Source organism: Borostomias antarcticus (genome assembly GCF_949987555.1).
Source record: "Borostomias antarcticus genome assembly, chromosome: 3".
In the NCBI taxonomy this organism is placed as follows: domain Eukaryota; kingdom Metazoa; phylum Chordata; class Actinopteri; order Stomiiformes; family Stomiidae; genus Borostomias; species Borostomias antarcticus.
In genome coordinates, this window is record NC_140236.1 from 33304713 (window position 1) to 33329694 (window position 24982).

Below are 24982 nucleotides of genomic sequence, written 5' to 3' on the forward strand. Positions count from 1 at the left end.
GTGAGGAAACGATGAAAGTTTGGAGAGAAGGAAGGAAGCAAGGAAGGAAGGAAGGAAAGGGGAAAGCATGTTTGAAAATACAGCATACTGTATAAATACACAGTAACACTATCCGAGTCTGATGCCTGAAGGTGCTTGACTTTTAGTGGGAGGTGCATTTCTAACAGAATTAAATTGTTGAAATATGAATGACAGTTGCCTCATACAGTATAATGTAATTATAAATGTCATTATTATACTCAAGCCTCCAGAGGTGAACATGACGCTGTTAAAAATCTAATTAACAGGCTTTAATTACTAAGCGCATAGACATAGCTCAAGTTATCCACCCACGGGCATTCTGCCCTGCTAAGATCTGATTGGCTCCTGTCGAGCTCTGCCATTCTCAAGCTGAGTAATAAGGTCTTCTCCATCAAGAGCACCTCTCTATTCCACTCTGTGTCTGTCTGTCTGCCCCCCCCCCCTACCGCCTCGACTCAGCAAAGTGGAGAGCTAATTCCCATGAAAACATTCTCTCTCCCACAAACTGGGTTAAGGATAGTTTTAAAGTCTTCATCTGCAGCACTCTGGAACAGTATCAACTCCGTAATCACACCCTGGTGGAGTGGTGGTGGAATTCTCCCAGACCTTATCAAGTCTACAGAGACATGGAGCCCAGATGAATGAGTCAAACCCACTTAAAGCTGCAGTATGTCATTTCTGCACTATGAGCCTGCTACGAGCTAGCTGTACGAAGGAAAATCCCATCGGCCACGATAGATTCAGTCAGCTGCAATCTCACGGTCTGTGCGTTTGGTTACCCATGGCCATAGAGGAATGCAGCAAGGGTGCACAATTTAAAAATTCTTATTGACATATTATGGACGGTGCCTTTAAGCTTGCTTCACACGACAGGCTGTGTGACAGGTTTGACTATGTTTAAAGCAGCTATGAGTTTTTCATTTTTTTCATATTTTTAGCAGCACCTGTGGAAAGTGCTTCTTGTCTTTGAAATCGAGAGTTTAACATGTTTTTGAATGATTTTTCAAGGTGCCCATCCACATCCATTGTATGACCTAAACGGTGGTAGAGCAATTATCAGACTTTCTCAAAAGTGCTAGTTTTGTCAACTTTTTGATCTGAACCATTGTATATAATCATGAGTAACCTTAAAACAGGGCTAAACATGATTTTTCCCTTTACTACTCCTTTAAGCTCCACTCTGTGTGACTGGTTAGTTTAAGCTTGACTCTGTGTCACAGGTTAGTTGAAGCTTGACTCTGTGTCACAGGTTAGTTTAAGCTTGACTCTGTCACAGGTTAGTTTAAGCTTGACTCTGTGTCACAGGTTAGTTTAAGCTTGACTCTGTGTCACAGGTTAGTTTAAGCTTGACTCTGTGTGACTGGTTAGTTTAAGCTTGACTCTATGTGACTGGTTAGTTTAAGCTTGACTCTGTGTCACAGGTTAGTTTAAGCTTGACTCTTGTGTGACACAGGTTAGTTTAAGCTTGACTCTGTGTGACTGGTAAGTTCAAGCTTGACTCTGTGACTGGTCTGGGCTGCTTACCGGTGTAGCTTTCCTCTTTGCCTTGTGTTTGTTGTAACTGGGCGCTGTTAGAGAGGTAGGCTGAGGGCACACACGCGCACACACACACACACAAACACACAGATGCGCACAGACACACACAGAGATGCACATAGACACACACACACACACAAAGAAAGGTGGAGAAAGTGTGAAACTGCATTCATCTTAAGATAGGAGATACCAAGCAGCAACCCAAATCAAGCTGAAATCTAGTCTAAATCAAGCCATTTGTTAGGAGATGCGATAATGGGTGTGTGTGTGTGCATGGGTGTGTGTGTGCATGTGTGTGTACAGGTATGTGTGTGCATATGCTTGTGGACTGTATCTGTGCATGTGTGTATGCGTGTGCGTGTGTATGTGTGTGTGCGTGTGTGTGTGTGTGCGCGTGTGTGCGCATGTGTGTGTGTATGCGTGTGTGTGTGTGTGTGTGTACGTGTGTGTGTGTACGCGTGTGTGTGTGAGTGAGTGTGTGTATGTGTGTGTATGTGTGTACCCTCGGTGTAGCAGACAGGCTCTGGACGATGAAGACCACAGGGCTGGGTGCAGCTTTGATGGCCTGGACCGCCTCCTCATGACCAGCACTCTGCAGGTCCACACCAGACACCTGCCCAGAGAGAGAGGGGTGGAGGGAGGAGAGAGAGGGGTGGAGGGAGGAGAGAGAGAGGGGGGAGAGAGAGGGGTGGAGGAAGGAGAGGGAGAGAGGAGGGAGTGAGAGAGAGGGGTGAAGGGAGGAGAGAGAGAGAGGGGTGGAGGGAGGAGAGAGAGAGGTGGAGGGAGGAGAGGGAGAGAGGGGGGAGTGAGAGAGAGGGGTGGAGGGAGGAGAGAGAGAGGGGTGGAGGGAGGAGAGAGGGGTGGAGGGAGGAGAGAGGGAGTAGTGAGAGAGAGGGATAGATGGAGAGGAGAGGGGAGGGATGGAGGGGGGAGTGAGAGAGGGATGGAGGGAGAAAAGGGGGTGGAGGGAGTAGAGAGAGAGGGAGAGAGAGGAGAGGAGAGGAAATAAGTGAAAGGGAATGCAAGTGTTTAAAGACTGGTCAGGACAGGACTGGGAGGGGGGTGAGCTGTAGCTAAATGTATAGTTTGTTGTTTCAGCAGGATTGAGATATGTAGCACTGCAGTGGCGTAGCGGAGACACTTTTTACATCCAAGCTGTAAAATCCTCCTATACAAAATCCATTGCTGCCACATTTTGAGAACATTACTGTATTGCTGGTACAACATTGCTGTAACATTACGATAACATTGCTACATTGCTGGTACAACATTGCTTTAACATTACGGTAACATTGCTGCATTGCTGGTACAACATTGCTGTGCACTGCAGTATATTACCACCCCTGTTACTGGTACAAGACTGATGGAACACTTCTGCAGCATTGTGCTCCTGTAACCGAGACATTACTAAAATGAGTCATTACTAAAATGAGTCATTACTAAAATGAGTCATCACTAAAATGAGTCATTACTAAAACGGGTCATTACTAAAACGGGTCATTACTAAAATGCTGGATGTCTGTGTCACCCAAGGATTTGAGCCCCACCAAAAACCCTTTACAGATGTAAATACCTGGATGGCTCAAACCTACTGCAATTAAACCAGGACAAGATAGAAGTTCTCATCATTGGAGCAAAAGACCAGAGAGAGAATCTGGCTGCACATTTAATTCACATTCACTAAAGACTAAAAACCCGGTGAAAATCTAGGTGAAGTTTAAAATTCTGATCTTCCTTTTGAAGCACATATTAAGAGTGGGGGGGCGGTACATAGCCATTGAGGTAGAGCGGCCGGCTGGGGATCACAAGGTCGGAAGGTACCCGGTTCGATCCTAGCTCCCGACAGTGTGCCCAAGTGTCCTTGAGCAAGACACTGAACCCCAAAATCGCTCACGTGCTACATGGTGGTGTAGTCTCCTCACAGCAAGAAGGCTTTTCTGTGTGCAGTTTGCATGTTCCTGACCTGAAGTTGCATGTGTGTATGTGTTGTGTGCTATGTCACTGCTCAATGTGTGTAATGTGTGTGTCACTGTGTGGCCAATAGACCCCCCCCCCCCCCACCCCGGTCCTGTAATTTTAAACACATTAGTATGTTAGTTCTTTTTTTCTCTCTTCTTTTTTTTTTTAAAACTATTAATATATTTTATTTATCCATCGCTAGCCGCAATGGTAATTTTTGCTATGTAAAACTCCGTTGACTTATGCTAAAAATGTCATATCAGTATGCCATTTTTGACTTTTGGGGTCTTTCAGGAGAGACGGGAGGTCCAGTTGGGTCCAGCTCTCACCTGCAGGATCTTGTCTCCGGTCTTCAGGGCGTGCGTGCGTCCTGCAGGGCTGTCTGGGTTAGGGTTAGGGTTAGTTAGGGGGGCGGTGGCCTGCTCTCACCTGCAGGATCTTGTCTCCGGTCTTCAGGGCGTGCGTGCGTCCTGCAGGGCTGTCTGGGTTAGGGTTAGGGTTAGTTAGGGGGGCGGTGGCCTGCTCTCACCTGCAGGATCTTGTCTCCGGTCTTCAGGGCGTGCGTGCGTCCTGCAGGGCTGTCTGGGTTAGGGTTAGGGTTAGTTAGGGGGGCGGTGGCCTGCTCTCACCTGTAGGATCTTGTCTCCGGTCTTCAGGGCGTGCGTGCGTCCTGCAGGGCTGTCTGCCAGCACCTGTTTGATGAAGATGCCTTTCAGCTCCTCCCCGTTCCGCAGCCGTCTGATCACGCTGCGTCCGCCCACGATGCTGATGCCCAGAGACTCGCCCGGCTGCTGCCACACCTCCACGCTGGAGGCACACACACGCACGCAAGCACGCACACACACGCACGCACGCACGCACGCACGCAAGCACGCACACACGCACACACACACAGCTTATTTATCAGACACACGTAAATCAAAGTTGGGTCTGTGGGGGAAGTCTACATGCTCTAATGAGTTAGTGTGTGTGTGTGTGTGTGTTTCAGTGTGTGTGTATTTGAGTGTGTGTGTGTGTGTGTGTTCAGTGTGTGTGTTTGAGTGTGTGTATGTTACAGGCAGCCTTACCTCCGTGGGGGTCCCCAGTGACTGAAGGCAGGGGTCTCCTCTCCCTCTCCCTCCTCCCTCTCTGGTAGCTCACTAATACACACACACACACACACACACACACACACACACACACACACACACACACACACACACACAGAGTTTTATTTATTCTGATTAAACATTTTGACCTGAAGGGTATCAGAAAAAGTATTTTAGAAGCATTTTGAACGGCGCTGAATAAAAGTACTGCTTTCCCCCCCAAAATAATTATTGATTATGAATTTGAAAGGTTTGGCAGGTCCAAAATTAATGTTTTATCTGTCTGAGGTTTGGTTCCCACCTCTAACAAGGCTCGTGAGCCAATAGTCTTACGACATTGGTACCACGTGGTATCTCTGTGTCCGGCGCGATCAGGGGTCCTAATACTATTGGCTCACAAGCCTTGCTAGAGTTTTTATTTTTATGATTCGTACTATAAAAATGTTATCTACAGCACCTTTAACATGGCCGTGCGTAATAAGGCTGTGCGTTCACATCCTCCTACCTTTGGCCTCCTCTGATTGGTGGAGCCGCTCCCCATTGACTCCTCCTTTTCCTCTTCTCTGTGTCAATCACACTCACAGACCTGGCCAACAAAAAACATTCCCGTTATGAACAGCACCTATCAAAGTATTGTAATATATACACAGGGAGTCTATATTCCGATGGCTTAAAGACTACATACTGTAGCATATCCTACTATACCTCAGAATCAGAAACATAATTCATTCATGCAGTGTATTAATTTGCCCATACAAGGATTTTGACTCGGTGGATGGTGCACAGGAGACGTCTATATGAAAAAACAAGCTATCAACAGGACACTCTGTATATTCGTTACTCTAAACTATACTGTACATTCTTCTCTGTAACAGAGAGCTGATCTGTGGTTGTCATCCTTCTACAGAGTGGGGTACTCAGAAAGCCCCAGGTCACCCCAGACTACAGCTACAGTATGAAGACAGAGTTTCCTCTGCTACTCTGGTGCCATGTCATCCCTGGGCCATCAGTAAAAGTGCTCCACCTTACGCCTGATTGGTTTGTAGATCTGTACTAGTCTCTCTCCAGACTCAAATATTATGTTGAGTCACTGCACTCCGCATACTACATAATAGAGTATGTGCCACTTCTGAGTCTGTAGCTCAAGAGTATGACTCACTCCCTGCCAATCGGCATCAAACCTCACATCTGTTGAACTGCCTTAAAGGAATAGTAAAGGGAAAATGCATTTTTAGCCCTGTTTTAAGGTTAGCCTACTTATGATCATATACAATGGTTCAGATCAAAAAGTTGACAAAACTAGCACTTTTGAGAAAGTCTGATAATTGCTCTACCACCGTTTTGGTCATACAATGGATATGGGTGGGCATCTTGAAAAATCATTAAAAAAAAACATGTTAAACTCTCAATTTCAAAGACAAGAAACTCACCAAGGTGTTAGTTGGCGTTCTGACATATAATTCGCCATAAAGTAAGATTCTAGTTAATCTGGAAATGCTTTTTTAAATATTTAGCATAGAACTATTTAGTCGCAGCACATACGTGTGTAAACTTCCGCAAACTAGGTAGCCTAGCAACATAAACAATAACAATAGCTACCGTAAGTAGTTCTGCTTCCTGAATCCCCTCTGCGGATTGATCTACACATCTACAACGGTCGCTTCAATACAAGTCAATGGATTTCATAAAATTATCAATAAAACCCTACAGGATTCATACTTTGCGGCAAATTTGATGTCAGAACACCAACGGACACCAATTACCCCTTCGGTGAGCTTCTTGTCTTTGAAATCGAGAGTTTAACATGTTTTTGAATGATTTTTCAAGGTGCCCACAAACATCCATTGTATGACCTAAACGGTGGTAGAGCAATTATCAAGTTTCTCAAAAGTGCTAGTTTTGTCGACTTCTTGATCTGAACCATTGTATATGATCATAAGTAACCTTAAAACAGGGCTACACATGATTTTTCCCTTTACTACTCCTTTACGAGGGACAAAAGGGAGCAATATCAGAATCAGAATGAGTTTCTTGCCATGCGGTTTTTCAACGTACAGAGGTCAGGCCTGTAGTCATTTAGGCCAGTGATCTTTGTGGCCGTCTTCCAGGACTGTCTCTTGACAGATTCTCATCTCACAGAGAAGCATGTTAACCAGAGCCTGAGCAGAACATTCCGGAGGCAGAGAGACAGCAGCTTTGTTATTCCCTGCCTGGGGTGGAAGGGGGCACTGTTGAGACGGTGTAGTGCACTAATAAGCTGACCGGGTGAACAGGCTTGGTGCGGTCATGGGCAGTCAAACATCCTCTGGGCTTAGTAGAGTTGACACGGCACAGAGCAGACGCGAGCAGGGCGGCATCTCAAGACCACATCATATTTGGGTCGCAGTCTGGAAAATGAGTTCAACTGTTATTTCCGACGGGTTTTTAGATGATGAGAATTTGGAAATGGCAAAGTGTAACTTGAGAGAGCTATACAGTTCATACTTTACAGAGAGGCTCTACAAAGGACTAGCACCAGCTTGTGACTTTGATTCTTACTTTTTTTGGGTTACATTACATTACACTAGTCCTGATACCTGTTGGAGCAGTAATCAGTAATTGGACATTTAGTCCATTGTAGGCAGCTGGAACGCTGGAGGCGAGGTTCTATGTGGAGCAGTATGTCTATTGGCTGGCGCTCGTATCAGTACTTTATGTTAAAATGAACCAAAATGTAAATAAATTAAAAATTCGACCTCGTCACAGTCTGTCTGGGACACCTGCGGATACGCGTGCCAAATAGAGAAGCGGTCAGGCCGACCTTGTCTGAGGAAAGTCCGTATAGAGGGACGGACAGGTGGACCGAGAGCAGCTCATTATGATGCAAGAACAGTCATTTAGCTGCTGTTGGATAAAAGCCGCCGCTGCCGCTGCTGGATAAAAGCATCTGCTAATTGCTGCTTTTATCCAACAGCGTTTACTTACAGTAATTACATTCGACGTAGGTAGTGAATGTACTATGACTCACCAGAACACATAAGTGCATCTCTTTTCTAAACAAGCATCTACAAGCTTAACCGGTACTAAAGCAAAAGTACTAGAGCAGCTGAATATAAATACAATAGGTGCTAGTAGGAGGGGTCAGGGTACTTCCTGAAGAGGTGAGTTTTCAGCCTACGGCAAAGGATGGGCAGCGACTTTCAGTATGAATTATTGATGCGCACAAACACCTTTCAATCCCCATACATATCCATTGTTAACAGTCACTGGTGTGTGTGTGTGTGTGTGTGTGTGTGTGTGTGTGTGTGCGCGTGCAGGCGTGCGTCCGTGAGTGTGTGTGCGTGTGAGTGTGTGTGTGTGCGCGTGTTTTTAACATCCTCCTCCTGTGTGTGACATTGCGGCTCCGCGAGGAGATGAAGGACAGTGGGGTCACAGTGGGGTCACAGTGGGGTCACAGTGTGGAGGCTACCGGGACAGAGCGCCAACCTCGCTGGCTCGGCCGTGTCATCAGGATGCCGAAAGAGCGCTGACCGCGCAAGGCGCTGTGCGGCCAGTTAAACCTCGGCCGGCGCTCGGCAGAGGGCCAGAAAAGGTGATATATAGACCGACTGAAGACCATCGTTAAAAAGGGCGGCCTGAACCCGACCCAGCGGGAGAACGCGGACGCTCAGCGCTCCATCTGGCGGCGGCTCCGTCAACAAGGAGGACGAAAGCTGGAGGACGACAGAGGCGGCCGGCGGACCAGGAGACGTCTAAGGAGACATGAGGCCAGAACCACATCCACATCCCGGTCGGGCCTCTCGCCTGTTCTGTCTGTGGCAGACGGTGTGAATCACTGATTGGGCTCCACGGCCACAAGAGGACTCACGAGTAGCAGAGGCAGGACTGTCATCGTCGACACGACGGACAACCTTGAGAGACGAAGCGTGTGTGTTGTGTGTGAAGTGTGTGTGTATGCGTGTGTGTGAACTCGGTATGCTGCTCTTGCTTCCTCTATTCTCTGTTTCCAGCTGTGTATTAATTGATCACAGGGGACAGCGTGACTGAAGGGACAGCTAGTATAGCTGGAGGCTCTGAACAATTCTGTGTGTGTGACCTCCCTCCTTTCATCCTCACACACACACAAGCACATGCACACACACACACACACACACACACACACACACACACACACACACCAGTGACACAAGTTGATAGGTATAGGGATGGAAAGGTGTTTGTGCTCGTCAATAATTCATAAGTCGCTGCCCATCTTTTGCCGCAGGCTGAAAACTCACATCTTCAAGAAGTACTACCCTGACCTGGGTTTGACCCTGACTACCCTAGCACCTATTACAGCACCTCCACCCCAGTGACAGCACAGCACACACAGGCTGCTACCTCCAGGCCATGGTCAAACCCTACACCCCCCTGACCGCTACGCTCTGCTCCCTCGGGGCGACTGATTGCCCCGTCACGCCGATGCCCCTGCGGTCGATCAACACGGTCACGGCTCTTCTCTGTCCAGGTCCCGCAGTGGTGGAACGAACTGCCCACTGACCTCAGGACAGCAGAGTCGCTGCCCATCTTTCACAGCAGGCTCATAACTCAACTCACCTCTTCAAGAAGTACTACCAGGATCCACCCTCTTAAGCACCTATTTTATTTTTTTATTTTGCTACTCTTGCACTTTGGCTTCAGCACTAGATTATTCTCTTAGTCACTTGTTTAGAAAGGAGACACACTTCTGTTGATCCTTCATCTAGGGGGGTAATATCATATATTTATTACCATATGTTTAATCAATTAGAGATATATCTGAAATCCGCATGGGAGGAGGATTTGGGCTCACTTTGGATAAAAGCGTCTGCTAAATGACTGTAATGTAATATAATGCTTTAACACTGTTGTAATGGGACGTGGATTATTAGAATGTCCAACTAAAGGACTAGCTGCTTGTATGATACGGTATGTATAATCTGTTGCACTTTCCACACACACACACACACACACACACACGCACACACACACACACACAGATTATGGCTGACTTGAGACCTACGCACAACAGCCTTGCTGTCATACCCCATCTGACCAGTAGAGGGGGCTGTAAGCCCACTAGAGAAGCAGAGGATCAGCAGTGACCCTCAGCTCAGGGCAGAACATGGTCTAACAGTGTGGTTCTACTGAGGGGTACAGAACCTCAGCTCAGGGCAGAACATGGTCTAACAGTGTGGTTCTCCTGAGGGGTACAGAACCTCAGCTCAGGGCAGAACATGGTCTAACAGTGTGGTTCTCTAGAGGGGTACAGAACCTCAGCTCAGGGCAGAACATGGTCTAACAGTGTGGTTCTCTAGAGGGGTACAGAACCTCAGCTCAGGGCAGAACATGGTCTAACATTGTGGTTCTCTAGAGACCCACTAGAGAAGCAGAGGATCAGCAGTGACCCTCAGCTCAGGGCAGAACATGGTCTAACAGTGTGGTTCTACTGAGGGGTACAGAACCTCAGCTCAGGGCAGAACATGGTCTAACAGTGTGGTTCTCCTGAGGGGTACAGAACCTCAGCTCAGGGCAGAACATGGTCTAACAGTGTGGTTCTCTAGAGGGGTACAGAACCTCAGCTCAGGGCAGAACATGGTCTAACAGTGTGGTTCTCTAGAGGGGTACAGAACCTCAGCTCAGGGCAGAACATGGTCTAACATTGTGGTTCTCTAGAGGGGTACAGAACCTCAGCTCAGGGCAGAACATGGTCTAACAGTGTGGTTCTCTAGAGGGGTACAGAACCTCAGCTCAGGGCAGAACATGGTCTAACAGTGTGGTTCTCTAGAGGGGTACAGAACCTCAGCTCAGGGCAGAACATGGTCTAACAGTGTGGTTCTACTGAGGGGTACAGAACCTCAGCTCAGGGCAGAACATTGTCTAACAGCATGGTTCTACTGAGGGGTACAGAACCTCAGCTCAGGGCAGAACATGGTCTAACAGTGTGGTTCTACTGAGGGGTACAGAACCTCAGCTCAGGGCAGAACATGGTCTAACAGTGTGGTTCTACTAAGGGGTACAGAACCTCACCTCAGGGCAGAACATGGTCTAACAGTGTGGTTCTCTAGAGGGGTACAGAACCTCAGCTCAGGGCAGAACATGGTCTAACAGTGTGGTTCTACTGAAGGGTACAGAACCTCAGCTCAGGGAAGAACATGGTCTAACAGTGTGGTTCTACTGAGGGGTACAGAACCTCAGCTCAGGGCAGAACATGGTCTAACAGTGTGGTTCTACTAAGGGGTACAGAACCTCAGCTCAGGGCAGAACATGGTCTAACAGTGTGGTTCTCCTGAGGGGTACAGAACCTCAGCTCAGGGCAGAACATGGTCTCACAGTGTGGTTCTCTAGAGGGGTACAGAACCTCAGCTCAGGGCAGAACATGGTCTAACAGTGTGGTTCTCCTGAGGGGTACAGAACCTCAGCTCAGGGCAGAACATGGTCTAACATTGTGGTTCTCTAGTGGGGTACAGAACCTCAGCTCAGGGCAGAACATGGTCTAACAGTGTGGTTCTCTAGAGGGGTACAGAACCTCAGCTCAGGGCAGAACATGGTCTAACAGTGTGGTTCTCTAGAGGGGTACAGAACCTCTTCAACAGAATCAATGCTAACCGACTGATTGGTTAACAGTCAAATGTCAATGCATTCCCTTAATAGGCGCCTGAAGGTGTATAAACGTAAACATATAAGTGTGTGTGTGTGTGTGTGTGTAGGGTACTGACTCTGTGTCTGTATCCGTCAGGGTGAGCTCAGAGTCTGCCTCGCGCTCTTTCAACTCCCAACCAGAGTCCAGTGACTGACCTGCAGACACAAACACAACCACACAGTTAAATATCTACTGACTGACCTGCAGACACAAACAGAACCACACAGTTAAATATCTACTGACTGACCTGCAGACACAAACAGAACCACACAGTTAAATATCTACTGACTGACCTGCAGACACAAACAGAACCACACAGTTAAATATCTACTGGCTGACCTAAACAGAACCACACAGTTAAATATCTACTGACTGACCTAAACAGAACCACACAGTTAAATATCTACTGACTGACCTAAACAGAACCACACAGTTAAATATCTACTGGCTGACCTAAACAGAACCACACAGTTAAATATCTACTGACTGACCTAAACACAACCACACAGTTAAATATCTACTGACTGACCTAAACAGAACCACACAGTTAAATATCTACTGACTGACCTAAACAGAACCACACAGTTAAATATCTACTGACTGACCTAAACACAACCACACAGTTAAATATCTACTGACTGACCTAAACAGAACCACACAGTTAAATATCTACTGACTGACCTAAACACAACCACACAGTTAAATATCTACTGACTGACCTAAACAGAACCACACAGTTAAATATCTACTGACTGACCTAAACAGAACCACACAGTTAAATATCTACTGACTGACCTAAACACAACCACACAGTTAAATATCTACTGACTGACCTAAACAGAACCACACAGTTAAATATCTACTGACTGACCTAAACAGAACCACACAGTTAAATATCTACTGACTGACCTAAACAGAACCACACAGTTAAATATCTACTGACTGACCTAAACAGAACCACACAGTTAAATATCTACTGACTGACCTAAACACAACCACACAGTTAAATATCTACTGACTGACCTAAACACAACCACACAGTTAAATATCTACTGACTGACCTAAACAGAACCACACAGTTAAATATCTACTGACTGACCTAAACAGAACCACACAGTTAAATATCTACTGACTGACCTAAACAGAACCACACAGTTAAATATCTACTGACGGACCTAAACAGAACCACACAGTTAAATATCTACTGACTGACCTAAACAGAACCACACAGTTAAATATCTACTGACTGACCTGCAGACACAAACACAACCACACATTTAAATATCTACTGACTGACCTCAACAGAACCACACATTTAAATATCTACTGACTGACTTAACAGAACCACACATTTAAATATCTACTGGCTGACCTAAACAGAACCACACAGTTAAATATCTACTGACTGCCCTTAACAGAACCACACAGTTAAATATCTACTGACTGACTTAACAGAACCACACATTTAAATATCTACTGGCTGACCTAAACAGAACCACACAGTTAAATATCTACTGACTGACCTAAACAGAACCACACAGTTAAATATCTACTGACTGACATAAACAGAACCACACAGTTAAATATCTACTGACTGACCTAAACAGAACCACACAGGTAAATATCTACTGACTGACCTAAACAGAACCACACAGTTAAATATCTACTGACTGACCTAAACAGAACCACACATTTAAATATCTACTGACTGATCTAAACAGAACCACACAATTAAATATCTACTGACTGACCTGCAGACACAAACAGAACCACACAGTTAAATATCTACTGACTGACTTGGAGACACAAACACCAAGTTAACAGGATAGTTCAGAATGGACATACTGTAGTCTCATTAACTACTTGGCCATTATGGTGTTGATCCATGGAGACCGTTTTCGGGTGATTCTGTCCTTCTCTGTGGGCATACACATTATGCTAATTCTAGTGCATCAGCTAGCATCCACTACAAAACTCATTAACACTCCACAGTGCCCCCAAAGCAAATAAAATACGATGAGTCTCATCAGAACTCATTAAAACACCACGGAGCCCCCAAAGCAAACCTATGACTGTCTTATGAGGGTTAATTTTAGTGTTTCTAACATAATTTGTGAAGTCAAACTATTGTTGAAACCTTTACTTTGTGCGGACAACAAGTTGTAATGGTCACCGTACTTCCACAGTGAACATTCAGTGCATCCGGTAAGTACTCACACCCTTTCACCTTTTCCACATTTTGTTGACACAGCCTTAACGTTATTACAAAATGGATTATAATATTTTTTTCGCCCACAAAATACTACACACAATATTCCATAATGACAACGTGAAAAAGATCTTTAGGCATTTTTGCAAATGTATTACTATATATATATATATATATATATATATACTGTATATATATATATCACATGTACATAGACACATATATATATATATATATATATCGCATGTACATACACTCCCTTTGCTATGACACTAGAGAATTGAGCCCAGGTGCATCCTGTTTCCACTCATCATCCTTGAGATGTTTCTACAACTTGATTGGAGTCCACCTGTGGTAAATTCAATTGATTGGACATGATTTGGAAAGGCACACACCAGTCTATATACACATAAGGTCCCGCAGTTGACAGTGCATGTCAGAGCACAAACCAAGCCATGAAGTCAAAAGAACTCTCTGTAGACCTCCGAGACAGGATTGTTTTGCGGCACAGATCTGGGGAAGGGTACAAAAGGGTGCTGCAGCATTGAAGGTGACGAAAAGCACAGTGCTCTCCATCATTTGTAAATGGAAGCGGTTTGGAACCACCAGGAAACTGAACAATTAGGGGAGAAGTGCCTTTGTCAGGGAGGTGAACAAGAACCCGATGGTCACTCTTGACAGAGCTCCAGCGTTCCTCTGTGGAGATGAGAGAACCTTCCAGAAGGTCAACCATCTCTGTAACACTCCACCAGTCAGGCCTTCGTGGTAGAGTGGCCAGACGGAAGCCTCTCTACAGTAAAAGGCACATGACATCCTGCTTGGAGTTTGCCAAAAGTCACCTAAATGAGTCTCAGACTATGAGAAACAAGATTCTTTGGTCTGATGAAACCAAGATTAAACTCTTTAGCCTGAATGCCAAGCGTCATAGGAATGCAGGCACTGCTCATCACCTGGTTAATACCATCCCTACAGTAAAGCATGGTGGTGGCAGCATCGTGCTGTGGGGATGTTTCTCAGCGGCAGGAACTAGCAGACTAGTCCTAGGATAGAGGGAAAGATGAACGGAGTGAAGTACAGAGAGATCCTTGATGAAAACCTGCTCCTGAGCGCTCAGAATCTCAGACTGGGGTGAAGGTTTACCACATTGCAACTCTAAGCACACAGCCAAGACAATGGAGGAGTGACTTCAGGACAAGTCTGTGAATGTCCTTGAGTGGCCCAGTCAGAGCCCAGACTTGAACATCTCTGGAAAGACCTGAAAATAGCTGTGCAGCAACACCCCCCCATCTAACTTGACAGAGCTTGCGAGGATCTGGGGAGAAGAATGGGAGAAATACCCCAAATACAGGTGTGCCAGGCTTGTAGCATCATACCCAAGAAGACTTGAGGCTGTAATCACTGCCAAAGATGCTTCAACAAAGTACTGCGTAAAGGGTATTTTTTGTTTTGTTTTTACATTAGCAAAAATTTCAAAAAATCCTTTTTCACTTTGTCATTATGGGGTATTGTGTGTATATTTTGGAGTTAGTAAAAGGATTGCACAAAGGAAAGGATTCAACAACAGTAGGACCGCCCCCTGAAAGTCCACTCACCTGACGTGTTACTTCTATAGGACAGGCCAATCATTAGTTTGAGACCTAGGCTGTTACTGTAGCTATTTGTTGTGCACTAAAAGGAGACTTAAAGTCGCACTGAAACGGACGTTTGAGATCATCTAACTTCCGTAGTTTGACGTATTTCCGATGCAAACAAGCTATGAGGGTGGGACATATGTTTAGAGGAATTTGATTGGAACATTGACAAGTGGACGGGTTTTAAGAACTTTAGACAGATTCGATAGAAGGATAGCGTTGATTGACGGGTGGATGTCGTGAGATTATTGGCCTAAAATCTAAGGTACCTGTTGTCGTCATTGCACGTGACCTACCGTTTTCCAGGAAGTAAGAAATTATATACTTTGATATAAGATTACAACAAAAGTAGAATTTTGTAATTCTTTTGGCATACTTCGTTGAATAGGTGAACACTATGACCAATTATGTGAACCAAAATGGGACAGAATGCTTTATTCATTTCAGTGCGACTTTAAGACTGATATAGCGGAGGGAAGAAGGCAGGGAACCCGTCCCCCCTGTCCCCCCCGTCCCCCCCGCTGTGCGTCTAGCCTACTGGAAACACTGCATGAGAACATGGGGGCATCTGAAGTAGACGGGCAATGTGGGATAGATGATTCATTTTTAGCAATAAAAACAGGCGTCTTTTATTGTGCTGCCTGCGAGTTTGAGTTAGGTTGACAGCTGTCCCGACTCCCGCGGTCTCCCCTCAGCCTAACGTTAGACATATGGGGGGGAAAAAAGGAGGAACGAATCGTCGAATCTCTGGTTTGAAGGCGAATCTGATTCGACTCACAAAATTCAGTCGGGGACAGCCCTAAACAATAGTACAACAATAACTCTCTCTCTCATACACATGCATGCAGACGCGTGCGCGCACACACACACACACACACACGCACACACGCACACGGCCTCACCGACTGAGAGATGTCCAGGCGGTGTTTCGGGTTCTAGGTCTGGTCTGTCAGAATCCTCCACTCCTCCTATTTCACCTTCATCTTCCACACCTCCATCCTCCTCCTCTCGCCTGCCACCCTGGGAGGAGAACCAGAGAACACGGGTCTCAGGACAACACAAGAGACGGCCGACATCCCAGGAAAAGATGGGAGTATAGTTCAATACTGCATGGCCGTGTCCTGGAGAGCAGACAGGGCGCTGGAGACAGCAGGAGGACTCAGAAGAGCTGGGAAACAGATGCCCCATCTCTGCTCTCGCGATGCCAGACTTTGGGGATATCTGCCTCCGAAAGTCTGGAGACATCTCCGTTGAAAACCGTCGCTAGAACGGCGCTGAAAACCGACGCTACCAATCAGAACCACTGCCAGAACCAGAACCACTGCCAGAACCACTGCCTACTCTCCAACAGTGTGAAGGACCCACCTTACTGGAAATGCCCTATCTTTGTTTTTTCTCTCAAATTGTTTCCACCCACTTTTAGCAACGATATCTAGACGAATGTCTTCAGTCTCTAGTTGAGCGTAGCGTTTAGAGACTGACTCCTGAGTCTACCCCATCTCAGGCCCTTCTAAGCCAACCAAGAAAAATCCCATCAGGCCACGGTGCCGCCCTCAACGCCGGTTCCCAGTAACCTCAGCACCACACCGGGTCGGGGGGCCCACCTGCTCGTCAGGCGGCGGGGGGAGGCTGGTAGTAGACAGGCTGGCGCGCTCCCAGTCTTCCCACGACGGAGGCGGCTTCCTGGGGTAGGAAGACCCCACCGTCCCCCCCTCTCCAACCTCCACCTCCACAACTCCAGGCTGCTCCTCCTCAGAGTCCACCGCCATCTCTCGCTCCTGGAGAGGCAGCAGGGGGCTGGGGGCGAGGCTGGGGGGGAGGCTGGGGGTGGGGTTGAGGAGGGCGCTGGCCAGGGGGGAGGCGTAGCGGGGGGGGCCGCCATCCAGGATGAGCTCTGGATCCTCCTCTTCCTCCTGCTGCTGGAGGTCCTCTGGGAGGATGGAGCCGTCTCCAAAGCCCTGGAGAACACACACACACACACACACACACTTATTTATGTCCACATAGAGAAAAACATACAGGGACACAAATACTGAAGGTGGAATTAATCACAATTAATATACAATCACAAGGTCATGAACCAGCGGCATAGTTCTCTTTTTTCACACATCTTTCAAGGGAACAAGTAGCAGCGTCTCCACCCTATATGGCAGAGACAGAAGAGTACTTTGGGCATCCCCAGTTGTTGGAACACACACACACACACACACACACACACACACACACGTCCTTAAAACACCTTGAGAATGAAGAGTGTGCGTGACCTACATCCTGTAAGAGGCTACAAAACATGACTAACCTATTCCTGTGTATGAAAGTAATACTGTTGTCTCAGCATTGATAAAGTAATATAGTGTTGTCTCAGCATTGCACTTAGATAGATTACACTAACCTTATTATCGCACGCATTACCCAATGTGCTCTTATAAGGAGTCGGTGGTATCAGCGCGCTGAATAAGTGGAGCTCATACACCTCTGTTCCGTACAGTGACTTAAGAGAGAGCTATAATCAAGGTAAGTGGCTTATCATAGCGAAGTGGAGTGCTCAGAAATTAACTGCATTTTTTAAGAGGTGTTTTCATGGCCGCCGTTGGGTGCGTGCGTTGTGTTTGCTCAAGAGCAACGCTGGTTCGGACCACCTCTTGGTCTCGTATATATGACCTCTAGAACTTTATGACCCTCTAACTTTGAGCGTGTCGGTCTTGTCAAACGGGGACGTCGTGATCTGACATGGCGGGACGGTTTTATGAGCGCCATCAGAACCTTCTGATGTGTAAAAAACGTCTTTGGTCCTGTGCGCTGCATATAAAGCAGGCCGAGGTGTGTGTGTGTGCGTGTGTGTGTGTGCGTGTGTGTGCGTGTGTGGTACAGAATGGTAATGTGCGCACACACGCATGCGGGCGCGCCTTCGGCCTGAGGGTTGAACACACACACGTCCAGCCTGTGGGTTGAACACACACACACACACACACACACACACACACACACACACACACACACACACACACACACACCATCAGGAGGATGGGGTTGCGGCTGGGCAGGGATCCAAGAGAGTGTGACATTAGAACACACACAAACACACACTAACACACTCACACTCTCTCTCACACACACACACACACTCTCACACTCTCTCACACACACTCACACTCTCTCTCTCTCTCTCTCTCACACACACACACACACATTCTACAACAGAATAGTGCAGCAAAGAGTGTCTGGGGTTAGGGCTGGGACTGGGGATGGTAGGGGCTGGGGTTGATAGAGGTTGGGGCTGGGGTTGATAGAGGCTGGGGCTGATAGAGGCTGGAGCTGGGGCTGATAGAGGCTAGGACTGGGGCTGATAGAGGCTGGGACTGGGGCTGGTAGGGCCTGGGGTTGATAGAGGCTGGGGCTGGGGTTGATACTGTAGAGGCTGGGGTTGATAAGAGGCTGGAGCTGGGGCTGATAGAGGCTAGGGCTGGGGCTGATAGAGGCTGGAGCTGGGGCTGATAGAGGCTAGGGCTGATAAGAGGCTAGGGCTGGGGCTGATAGAGGCTGGAGCTGGGGCTTATAGAGGCTGGGGCTGGTAGGGGCTGGGGTTGATAGAGGCTGGGGTTGATAGAGGCTGGGGTTGATAGAGGCTGGGGCTGGGGTTGATACTGTAGAGGCTGGGGTTGATAAGAGGCTGGAGCTGGGGCTGATAGAGGCTAGGGCTGGGGCTGATAGAGGCTGGAGCTGGGGCTGATAGAGGCTAGGGCTGATAGAGGCTAGGGCTGGGGCTGATAGAGGCTGGAGCTGGGGCTTATAGAGGCTGGGGCTGGTAGTGGCTGGGGTTGATAGAGGCTGGGGTTGATAGGGGCTGGGTTGATAGAGGCTGGGGCTGGTAGTGGCTGGGGTTGATAGAGGCTGGGGTTGATAGAGGCTGGGGTTGATAGAGGCTGGGGTTGATAGGGGCTGGGGTTGATAGAGGCTGGGGTTGATAGAGGCTGGGGTTGATAGAGGCTGGTAGTGGCTGGGGATCTTTAACAGTGGCGCTGTCCTCAGAACACACTCATCCAGACACACTTAAAGAGACGTCCCTCCAGTTGAGCTGAGCGTGCACTTTAGACATCCAGCCCATGGTGCCAACTCAGCACCTCTCTCTCTGAGAGGGGGAGAAAGGAGAAGTGGAGAGTCCCGCCCCACACACACACACACACACACACACACACACACACACACACACACACACACACACACACACACACACACAGCATCGGCCAACTTACAGTGAAAAATGTGCAGAGTCGAAAATCTTAATGGCACAATTAGTCTCATTTTTGTTAGATTTACAGCCACCTCTTGGACCATCGCTCTGCCGTTACATTTTAGCTAAAACTCCAAGGGTAATACGTCACAGCTCAAAACAAGAGAGAGAGAGAGAGAGAGAGAGACAAGGTGGGTCAGAGTGAGAAAGATAGAGAGAGAGACGGAAGAGGTAGAGAGGCAGAGAGAGAGGGGGAGAGAGAGAGAGACAAGATGGGTCAGAGAGAGAGGGAGAGAGAGAGGGGGGTGGAGAGAGAGGGAGAGAGAGAGAGAGAGAGAGAGGGGGGGTAGAGAGAGAGGGAGAGAGAGAGAGAGAGAGAGGGGGGGTAGAGAGGGAGAGAGAGAGAGAGAGGGGTAGAGAGGGAGAGAGAGTGGGAGAAGGAGATATAGCCAGGGTGGGACAGAGAGATAGAGAGAGATGGAGAGAAAGAGATAGAGAAATAAATATATATATATATATACAGAGAGAGAAAGAGAGGGAGAGAGGGAGAGAGATAAAGAGAGGGAGAGAGAGATAAAGAGAGGGAGAGAGAGGGAGAGAGAGATAAAGAGAGGGAGAGAGGAGAGAGAGAAAGAGAGATGGAGAGAGGGAGAGAGAGAGGGAGAGAGAGAGAGAAAGAGAGAGGGAGAGAGAGAGAGACAACAATGCAGAGTCCCTCCTCCCACCCTCATAAAACGAAACCACTTGTTCCTCCTCCTGTTTACTAATGAGTGTGTGTGTGTGTGTGTGTGTGTGTGTGTGTGTGTGTGTGTGTGTGTGTGTGTGGTCATCTCCCTGAGTGCTATGTTAATAGGGACTTCATTAGGCTGGGCTGTGGTGGAAAGCTGTCCACTTGGTGGCTGTCTGGAGCCAGAGGCAGGGCTGCTTCCAGGGGGCGGCCCCCCACCCCCGACCCGCCACCCCCGACCCGCCACCCCCAACCCCCCCCCCCCACCCCCCAACCCCCCCCCCCACCACAAAAGTTGAATCTCCTGCCCTCTGGTGAGGCGCTGAGCCTGAAAACCAGTAGTCCAACAGGTGCGGTCCAGTGGCCATCTAGAGGGGCAGACTGTTACCTTGGGCACAGGCAGGGGGGCGTGTGTTAGAGGGTCAGGCTCGGCCTGCTGTCCGGCCTCTCTCTGTCCCTCTGTGGACTGGAGCACCAGGTCCCCCTGTCCGCTAGGCTCCGCCCCCTCCGCCTACAGAGACCGGCGCACGCACGCACACACACACACACGTCACATACTGTACTTACAGTAGGTCCGGACATTTCATTCACAAAGAAACGCCATCCAGCCTCAAGTGCAACTCCACAGTGATCTCGCGGTGTAAAGGCTCACTAAGGCTCCTCCTCAACAGTGAAACTACAACCCCGGACTACAGGAGAGACTACAACCCCCAGCTCCGCTCAGAGAGAGAGGAGGAGGAGGGAGAGGGGGAGAGAGAGACCCTCGGTCACGCACCACCAGGGGCTTGCGGAGGCCCAGGTACACGGCGCCGGGCGGGGCGGTCTTCAGGACCTCCACGGCCTGCTCCAGGCTGCAGGTGTCCAGGTAGGTGTCGTTGACGAACACCAGCTGGTCCCCGGGGAGCACGCCCCCCTCGCGCTCGGCCACGCCCCCCGGCACCAGCGAGCGGATGACGATGACGGAGCGAGAGGCGTCCACGGGATCCTGCAGAGGGAGACAGAGACCAGGGAGAGGAGAGACCAGGGAGAGGAGAGGAGACCAGGGAGAGGAGAGGAGACCAGGGAGAGGAGAGACCAGGGAGAGGAGAGGAGAGACCAGGGAGAGGAGAGGAGACCAGGGAGAGGAGAGGAGAGACCAGGAAGAGGAAAGGAGACCAGGGAGAGACCAGGGAGAGGAGAGGAGACCAGGGAGAGGAGAGACCAGGGAGAGGAGAGACCAGGGAGAGGAGAGGAGAGACCAGGGAGAGGAGAGGAGACCAGGGAGAGGAGAGACCAGGGAGAGGAGAGACCAGGGAGAGGAGAGGAGAGACCAGGGAGAGGAGAGGAGACCAGGGAGAGGAGAGACCAGGGAGAGGAGAGACCAGGGAGAGGAGAGACCAGGGAGAGGAGAGGAGACCAGGGAGAGGAGAGGAGAGACCAGGGAGAGGAGAGGAGAGACCAGGGAGAGGAGAGGAGAGACCAGGGAGAGGAGAGGAGACCAGGGAGAGGAGAGGAGACCAGGGAGAGGAGAGGAGAGACCAGGGAGAGGAGAGGACAGACCAGGGAGAGGAGAGGAGAGACCAGGGAGAGGAGAGGAGACCAGGGAGAGGAGAGGAGAGACCAGGGAGAGGAGAGGAGAGACCAGGGAGAGGAGAGCAGAGACCAGGGAGAGGAGAGGAGAGACCAGGGAGAGACCAGGGAGAGACCAGGGAGAGGAGAGACCAGGGTGAGGAGAGACCAGGGAGAGACCAGGGAGAGGAGAGACCAGGGAGAGACCAGGGAGAGACCAGGGAGAGGAGAGACCAGGGAGAGGAGAGACCAGGGAGAGGAGGGACCAGGGAGAGGAGAGCAGAGACCAGGGAGAGGACAGACCAGGGAGAGACCAGGGAGAGACCAGGGAGAGACCAGGGAGAGACCAGGGAGAGGAGAGACCAGGGTGAGGAGAGACCAGGGTGAGGAGAGACCAGGGAGAGGACAGACCAGGGAGAGGAGAGACCAGGGAGAGGAGAGACCAGGGAGAGGACAGACCAGGGAGAGGACAGACCAGGGAGAGGAGGGGAGACCAGGGAGAGGAGAGACCAGGAAGAGGAGAGACCAGGAAGAGGAGAGACCAGGGAGAGACCAGGGAGAGGAGACCAGGGAGAGGAGAGGAGACCAGGGAGAGACCAGGGAGAGGAGAGGAGAGACCAGGGAGAGGAGGGACCAGGGAGAGGAGGGACCAGGGAGAGACCAGGGAGAGGAGAGACCAGGGAGAGACCAGGGAGAGGAGAGGAGAGACCAGGGAGAGGAGGGACCAGGGAGAGGAGGGACCAGGGAGAGACCAGGGAGAGGAGAGACCAGGGAGAGACCAGGGAGAGGAGAGGAGAGACCAGGGAGAGGAGGGACCAGGGAGAGACCAGGGAGAGGAGAGGAGACCAGGGAGAGGAGAGACCAGGAAGAGGAGAGACCAGGAAGAGGAGAGACCAGGGAGACAGAGGCCAGGGAGAGAAGAGGAGGAGAGACCAGGGAGAGGAGAGGAGGAGAGGATGGTACAGGAGGAGAGGGGAGGAGGAGAGGAGAGGAGGAGAGGAGGAGAGGAGAGACGAGGGAAAGGAGAGTCATAATACAATCACCATCTGCATCATAAACACACACACAGCCTTTCTGTGAGAGATCTTGCCAGGCATCTACTCACTCAGCAACAGAAGATTTCAACAACATCAGATATGCCACAGTCACGTCAGTCACTAGCCATGTTTCCATCCACTTGTCTATCGAATTGTGTGAGGATCGCAAAAAATATGAATGCGAATAAAGCCGGTGAACGTGCGTTTCCATCTAGAGCTTTAAATCGGATAAAGCATTTATCACAAAAGACTTTTATCGAACAAGAGAAAATCCGATGAGATCGACAGTACAAACTTTTTGTCGATTTTCATGATTTTTAATCGAATTTTACCGTTTCCATAAGGCATTTTTAATTCGATATAACTTAATTCGCATAAAACGTGTGGATGGAAACATGGCTACTGACCCCTGTGAAACATCGAATGACTGTGAGAGGAGATTGACAGTGTTCAGGGCCACAGTGGTGAGAATAGACCAGAGAAATCTCTTCTTAATGCCCGCTGGCATATTCCACTCAGAATCGAAGCGTTTTGATCGGGTTAGTGCACTAACAGTAACAGCTTTGGCACCGTGGGCCTCGTCCTTGAGCAGCACACAGCCAGGACTGCTATATGAGGCCGTGGCTGTGAGAGGTGTGTGTGAGGACAAGTGGCAAGTCTTTATCTAATGCATTTCAAATGCGCACAATCGACACAAGTTGATTCGTCACATTACAGAAGCACACTCGTGTGCCCATACTGGAACATGCGCGCACACGCACACACACGCTCGGCACGCACACGCACACACACGCACACACACACACACGCACACACACGCACACACACTATAGGTAGTGTACTGTAGTAGTAGGTAGTGCTGCTCTCACATGTCAACATGTGAAAAACACCACAACATGACACTAACCAAAGTACTATTATTGTATATATGTAATAAACATTATAATCACATGACGGCACGTCAATTTCTTCTTGTTTCTGCGTGTCCCTGTATCTCCTCCATGTGACTTCAACATCCGCGTGCTGACTTTGCTCGGCTCGACGAGTCCAGACGACAGGTAGCTGCGTTTACCGAAGGCCTCAACACTCAGGGTCACAATACTCGAGTACTCGACCTGGACCTGACCACTGATGACCCGGACTTGGACTCGTCCTTTGACTGCATTCAGACTGGGAGGTTGGCGATGAAGGTTAGGGTCAGGGTTTAGTCAGGGCTCTCCAATCCGTCTAATTTGTTTCCCTCACTTTTCAGAGCACTCCTCTAAGTATTAGTTCTCGATTTCCGTTTGTCGTTTGTTTCAAACAACTGTCATCATATCATAGCATCTCCTGGTCTTACGACATCGTGGATCAATACCTTGTTTTAAGTGTATGTCAGCTCTCTTGACTGCGCCAGAGAGAAGCCCTGCAGCCAAACTTGACTCAGACTCAACCTTGATGACTCAGACTAGTGTGATGGGGGGACTGGACTCCACTCAGATACCGGGAGCGTTTCCCCCATAGATCGGGTCGTTTGGGCGTATGTGAACACAGCAAGCGCTCGTGGTTCCGGAACAAATGAACCGGACTGAGACCACCTAGAGAGGGGGGTCTAGAGAGGGGGGTCTAGAGAGGGTGGTTTAGAGAGGGTGGTCTAGAGAGGGGGGTCTATAGAGGGGGGTCTAGAGAGGGTGGTCTAGAGAGGGTGGTCTAGAGAGGGTGGTCTAGAGAGGGTGGGTCTAGAGAGGGTGGTCTAGAGAGGGTGGTCTAGAGAGGGTGGTCTAGAGAGGGTGGTCTAGAGAGGGTGGTCTCAGCCTGCTTGCAATCGCCCCGCGGAATGTTTGCAGTGAGAATGCACGTTTACCCACAAACCCATAAAACTCATTGTTGTACCCTGCTGATCTTTGAAAAACAATCGGAAGATGAGTCGCAGTCGTGGATCAATCAATAGCACATTGTTCTCTAGCCGTAGTCGTGATGCCTGCTCAAACTGGATATGCTGTCCATATGTCCAACATTGGTACGCTATATGAACCAGAGAAGACCAAACAACTATTATACAGGTATGCCGCTGATACTCCATTTTCAATTATGGGTCGATCACTGGTGTCAGTGAAGAAAGGATTTCCAGGGCGTGTCCAGAACCAGAGCAGACCTGGAGATCGTTGCTCTGTCCATATTGCTGTGTGAACACGAATCGAGCTACGGTCCAAGTGCAACATTGTAACCTATTATTCCCTGAATCGGCACAAATTCAGGTATGAAAGTGGCCTTAGTGACTCGACACTCCACCGCTCTCCTCCCTTCCCTGTCCGGGGTGAGTCTGAACACTGCTCTCGTCCCCTTCCCTGTCCGGGGTGAGTCTGAACACTGCTC

At 49.0% G+C, this 24982-nt stretch overlaps 1 protein-coding gene across 4 annotated transcripts in view; it reads right to left on the reverse strand.

The window, feature by feature from the left end:
• Nucleotides 1-24982, reverse strand: part of patj (PATJ crumbs cell polarity complex component) — a 157312-nt gene that overhangs the window by 87295 nt on the left and 45035 nt on the right. For 2 of the 4 annotated variants that reach the window (XM_084461680.1, XM_084461677.1), the window contains 10 exons: nucleotides 20818-21027; nucleotides 20431-20553; nucleotides 16689-17042; nucleotides 15987-16104; nucleotides 11321-11399; nucleotides 5110-5190; nucleotides 4584-4655; nucleotides 4146-4323; nucleotides 2060-2170; nucleotides 1546-1605 (listed from right to left, as the gene is read on the reverse strand). In XM_084461680.1, the coding sequence (XP_084317806.1) occupies nucleotides 1546-1605; nucleotides 2060-2170; nucleotides 4146-4323; nucleotides 4584-4655; nucleotides 5110-5190; nucleotides 11321-11399; nucleotides 15987-16104; nucleotides 16689-17042; nucleotides 20431-20553; nucleotides 20818-21027 (1386 nt within the window). The remainder of the gene's footprint in view (nucleotides 1-1545; nucleotides 1606-2059; nucleotides 2171-4145; nucleotides 4324-4583; nucleotides 4656-5109; nucleotides 5191-11320; nucleotides 11400-15986; nucleotides 16105-16688; nucleotides 17043-20430; nucleotides 20554-20817; nucleotides 21028-24982) is intronic. The other 2 variants (XM_084461679.1, XM_084461678.1) reach the window with 2 other exon arrangements.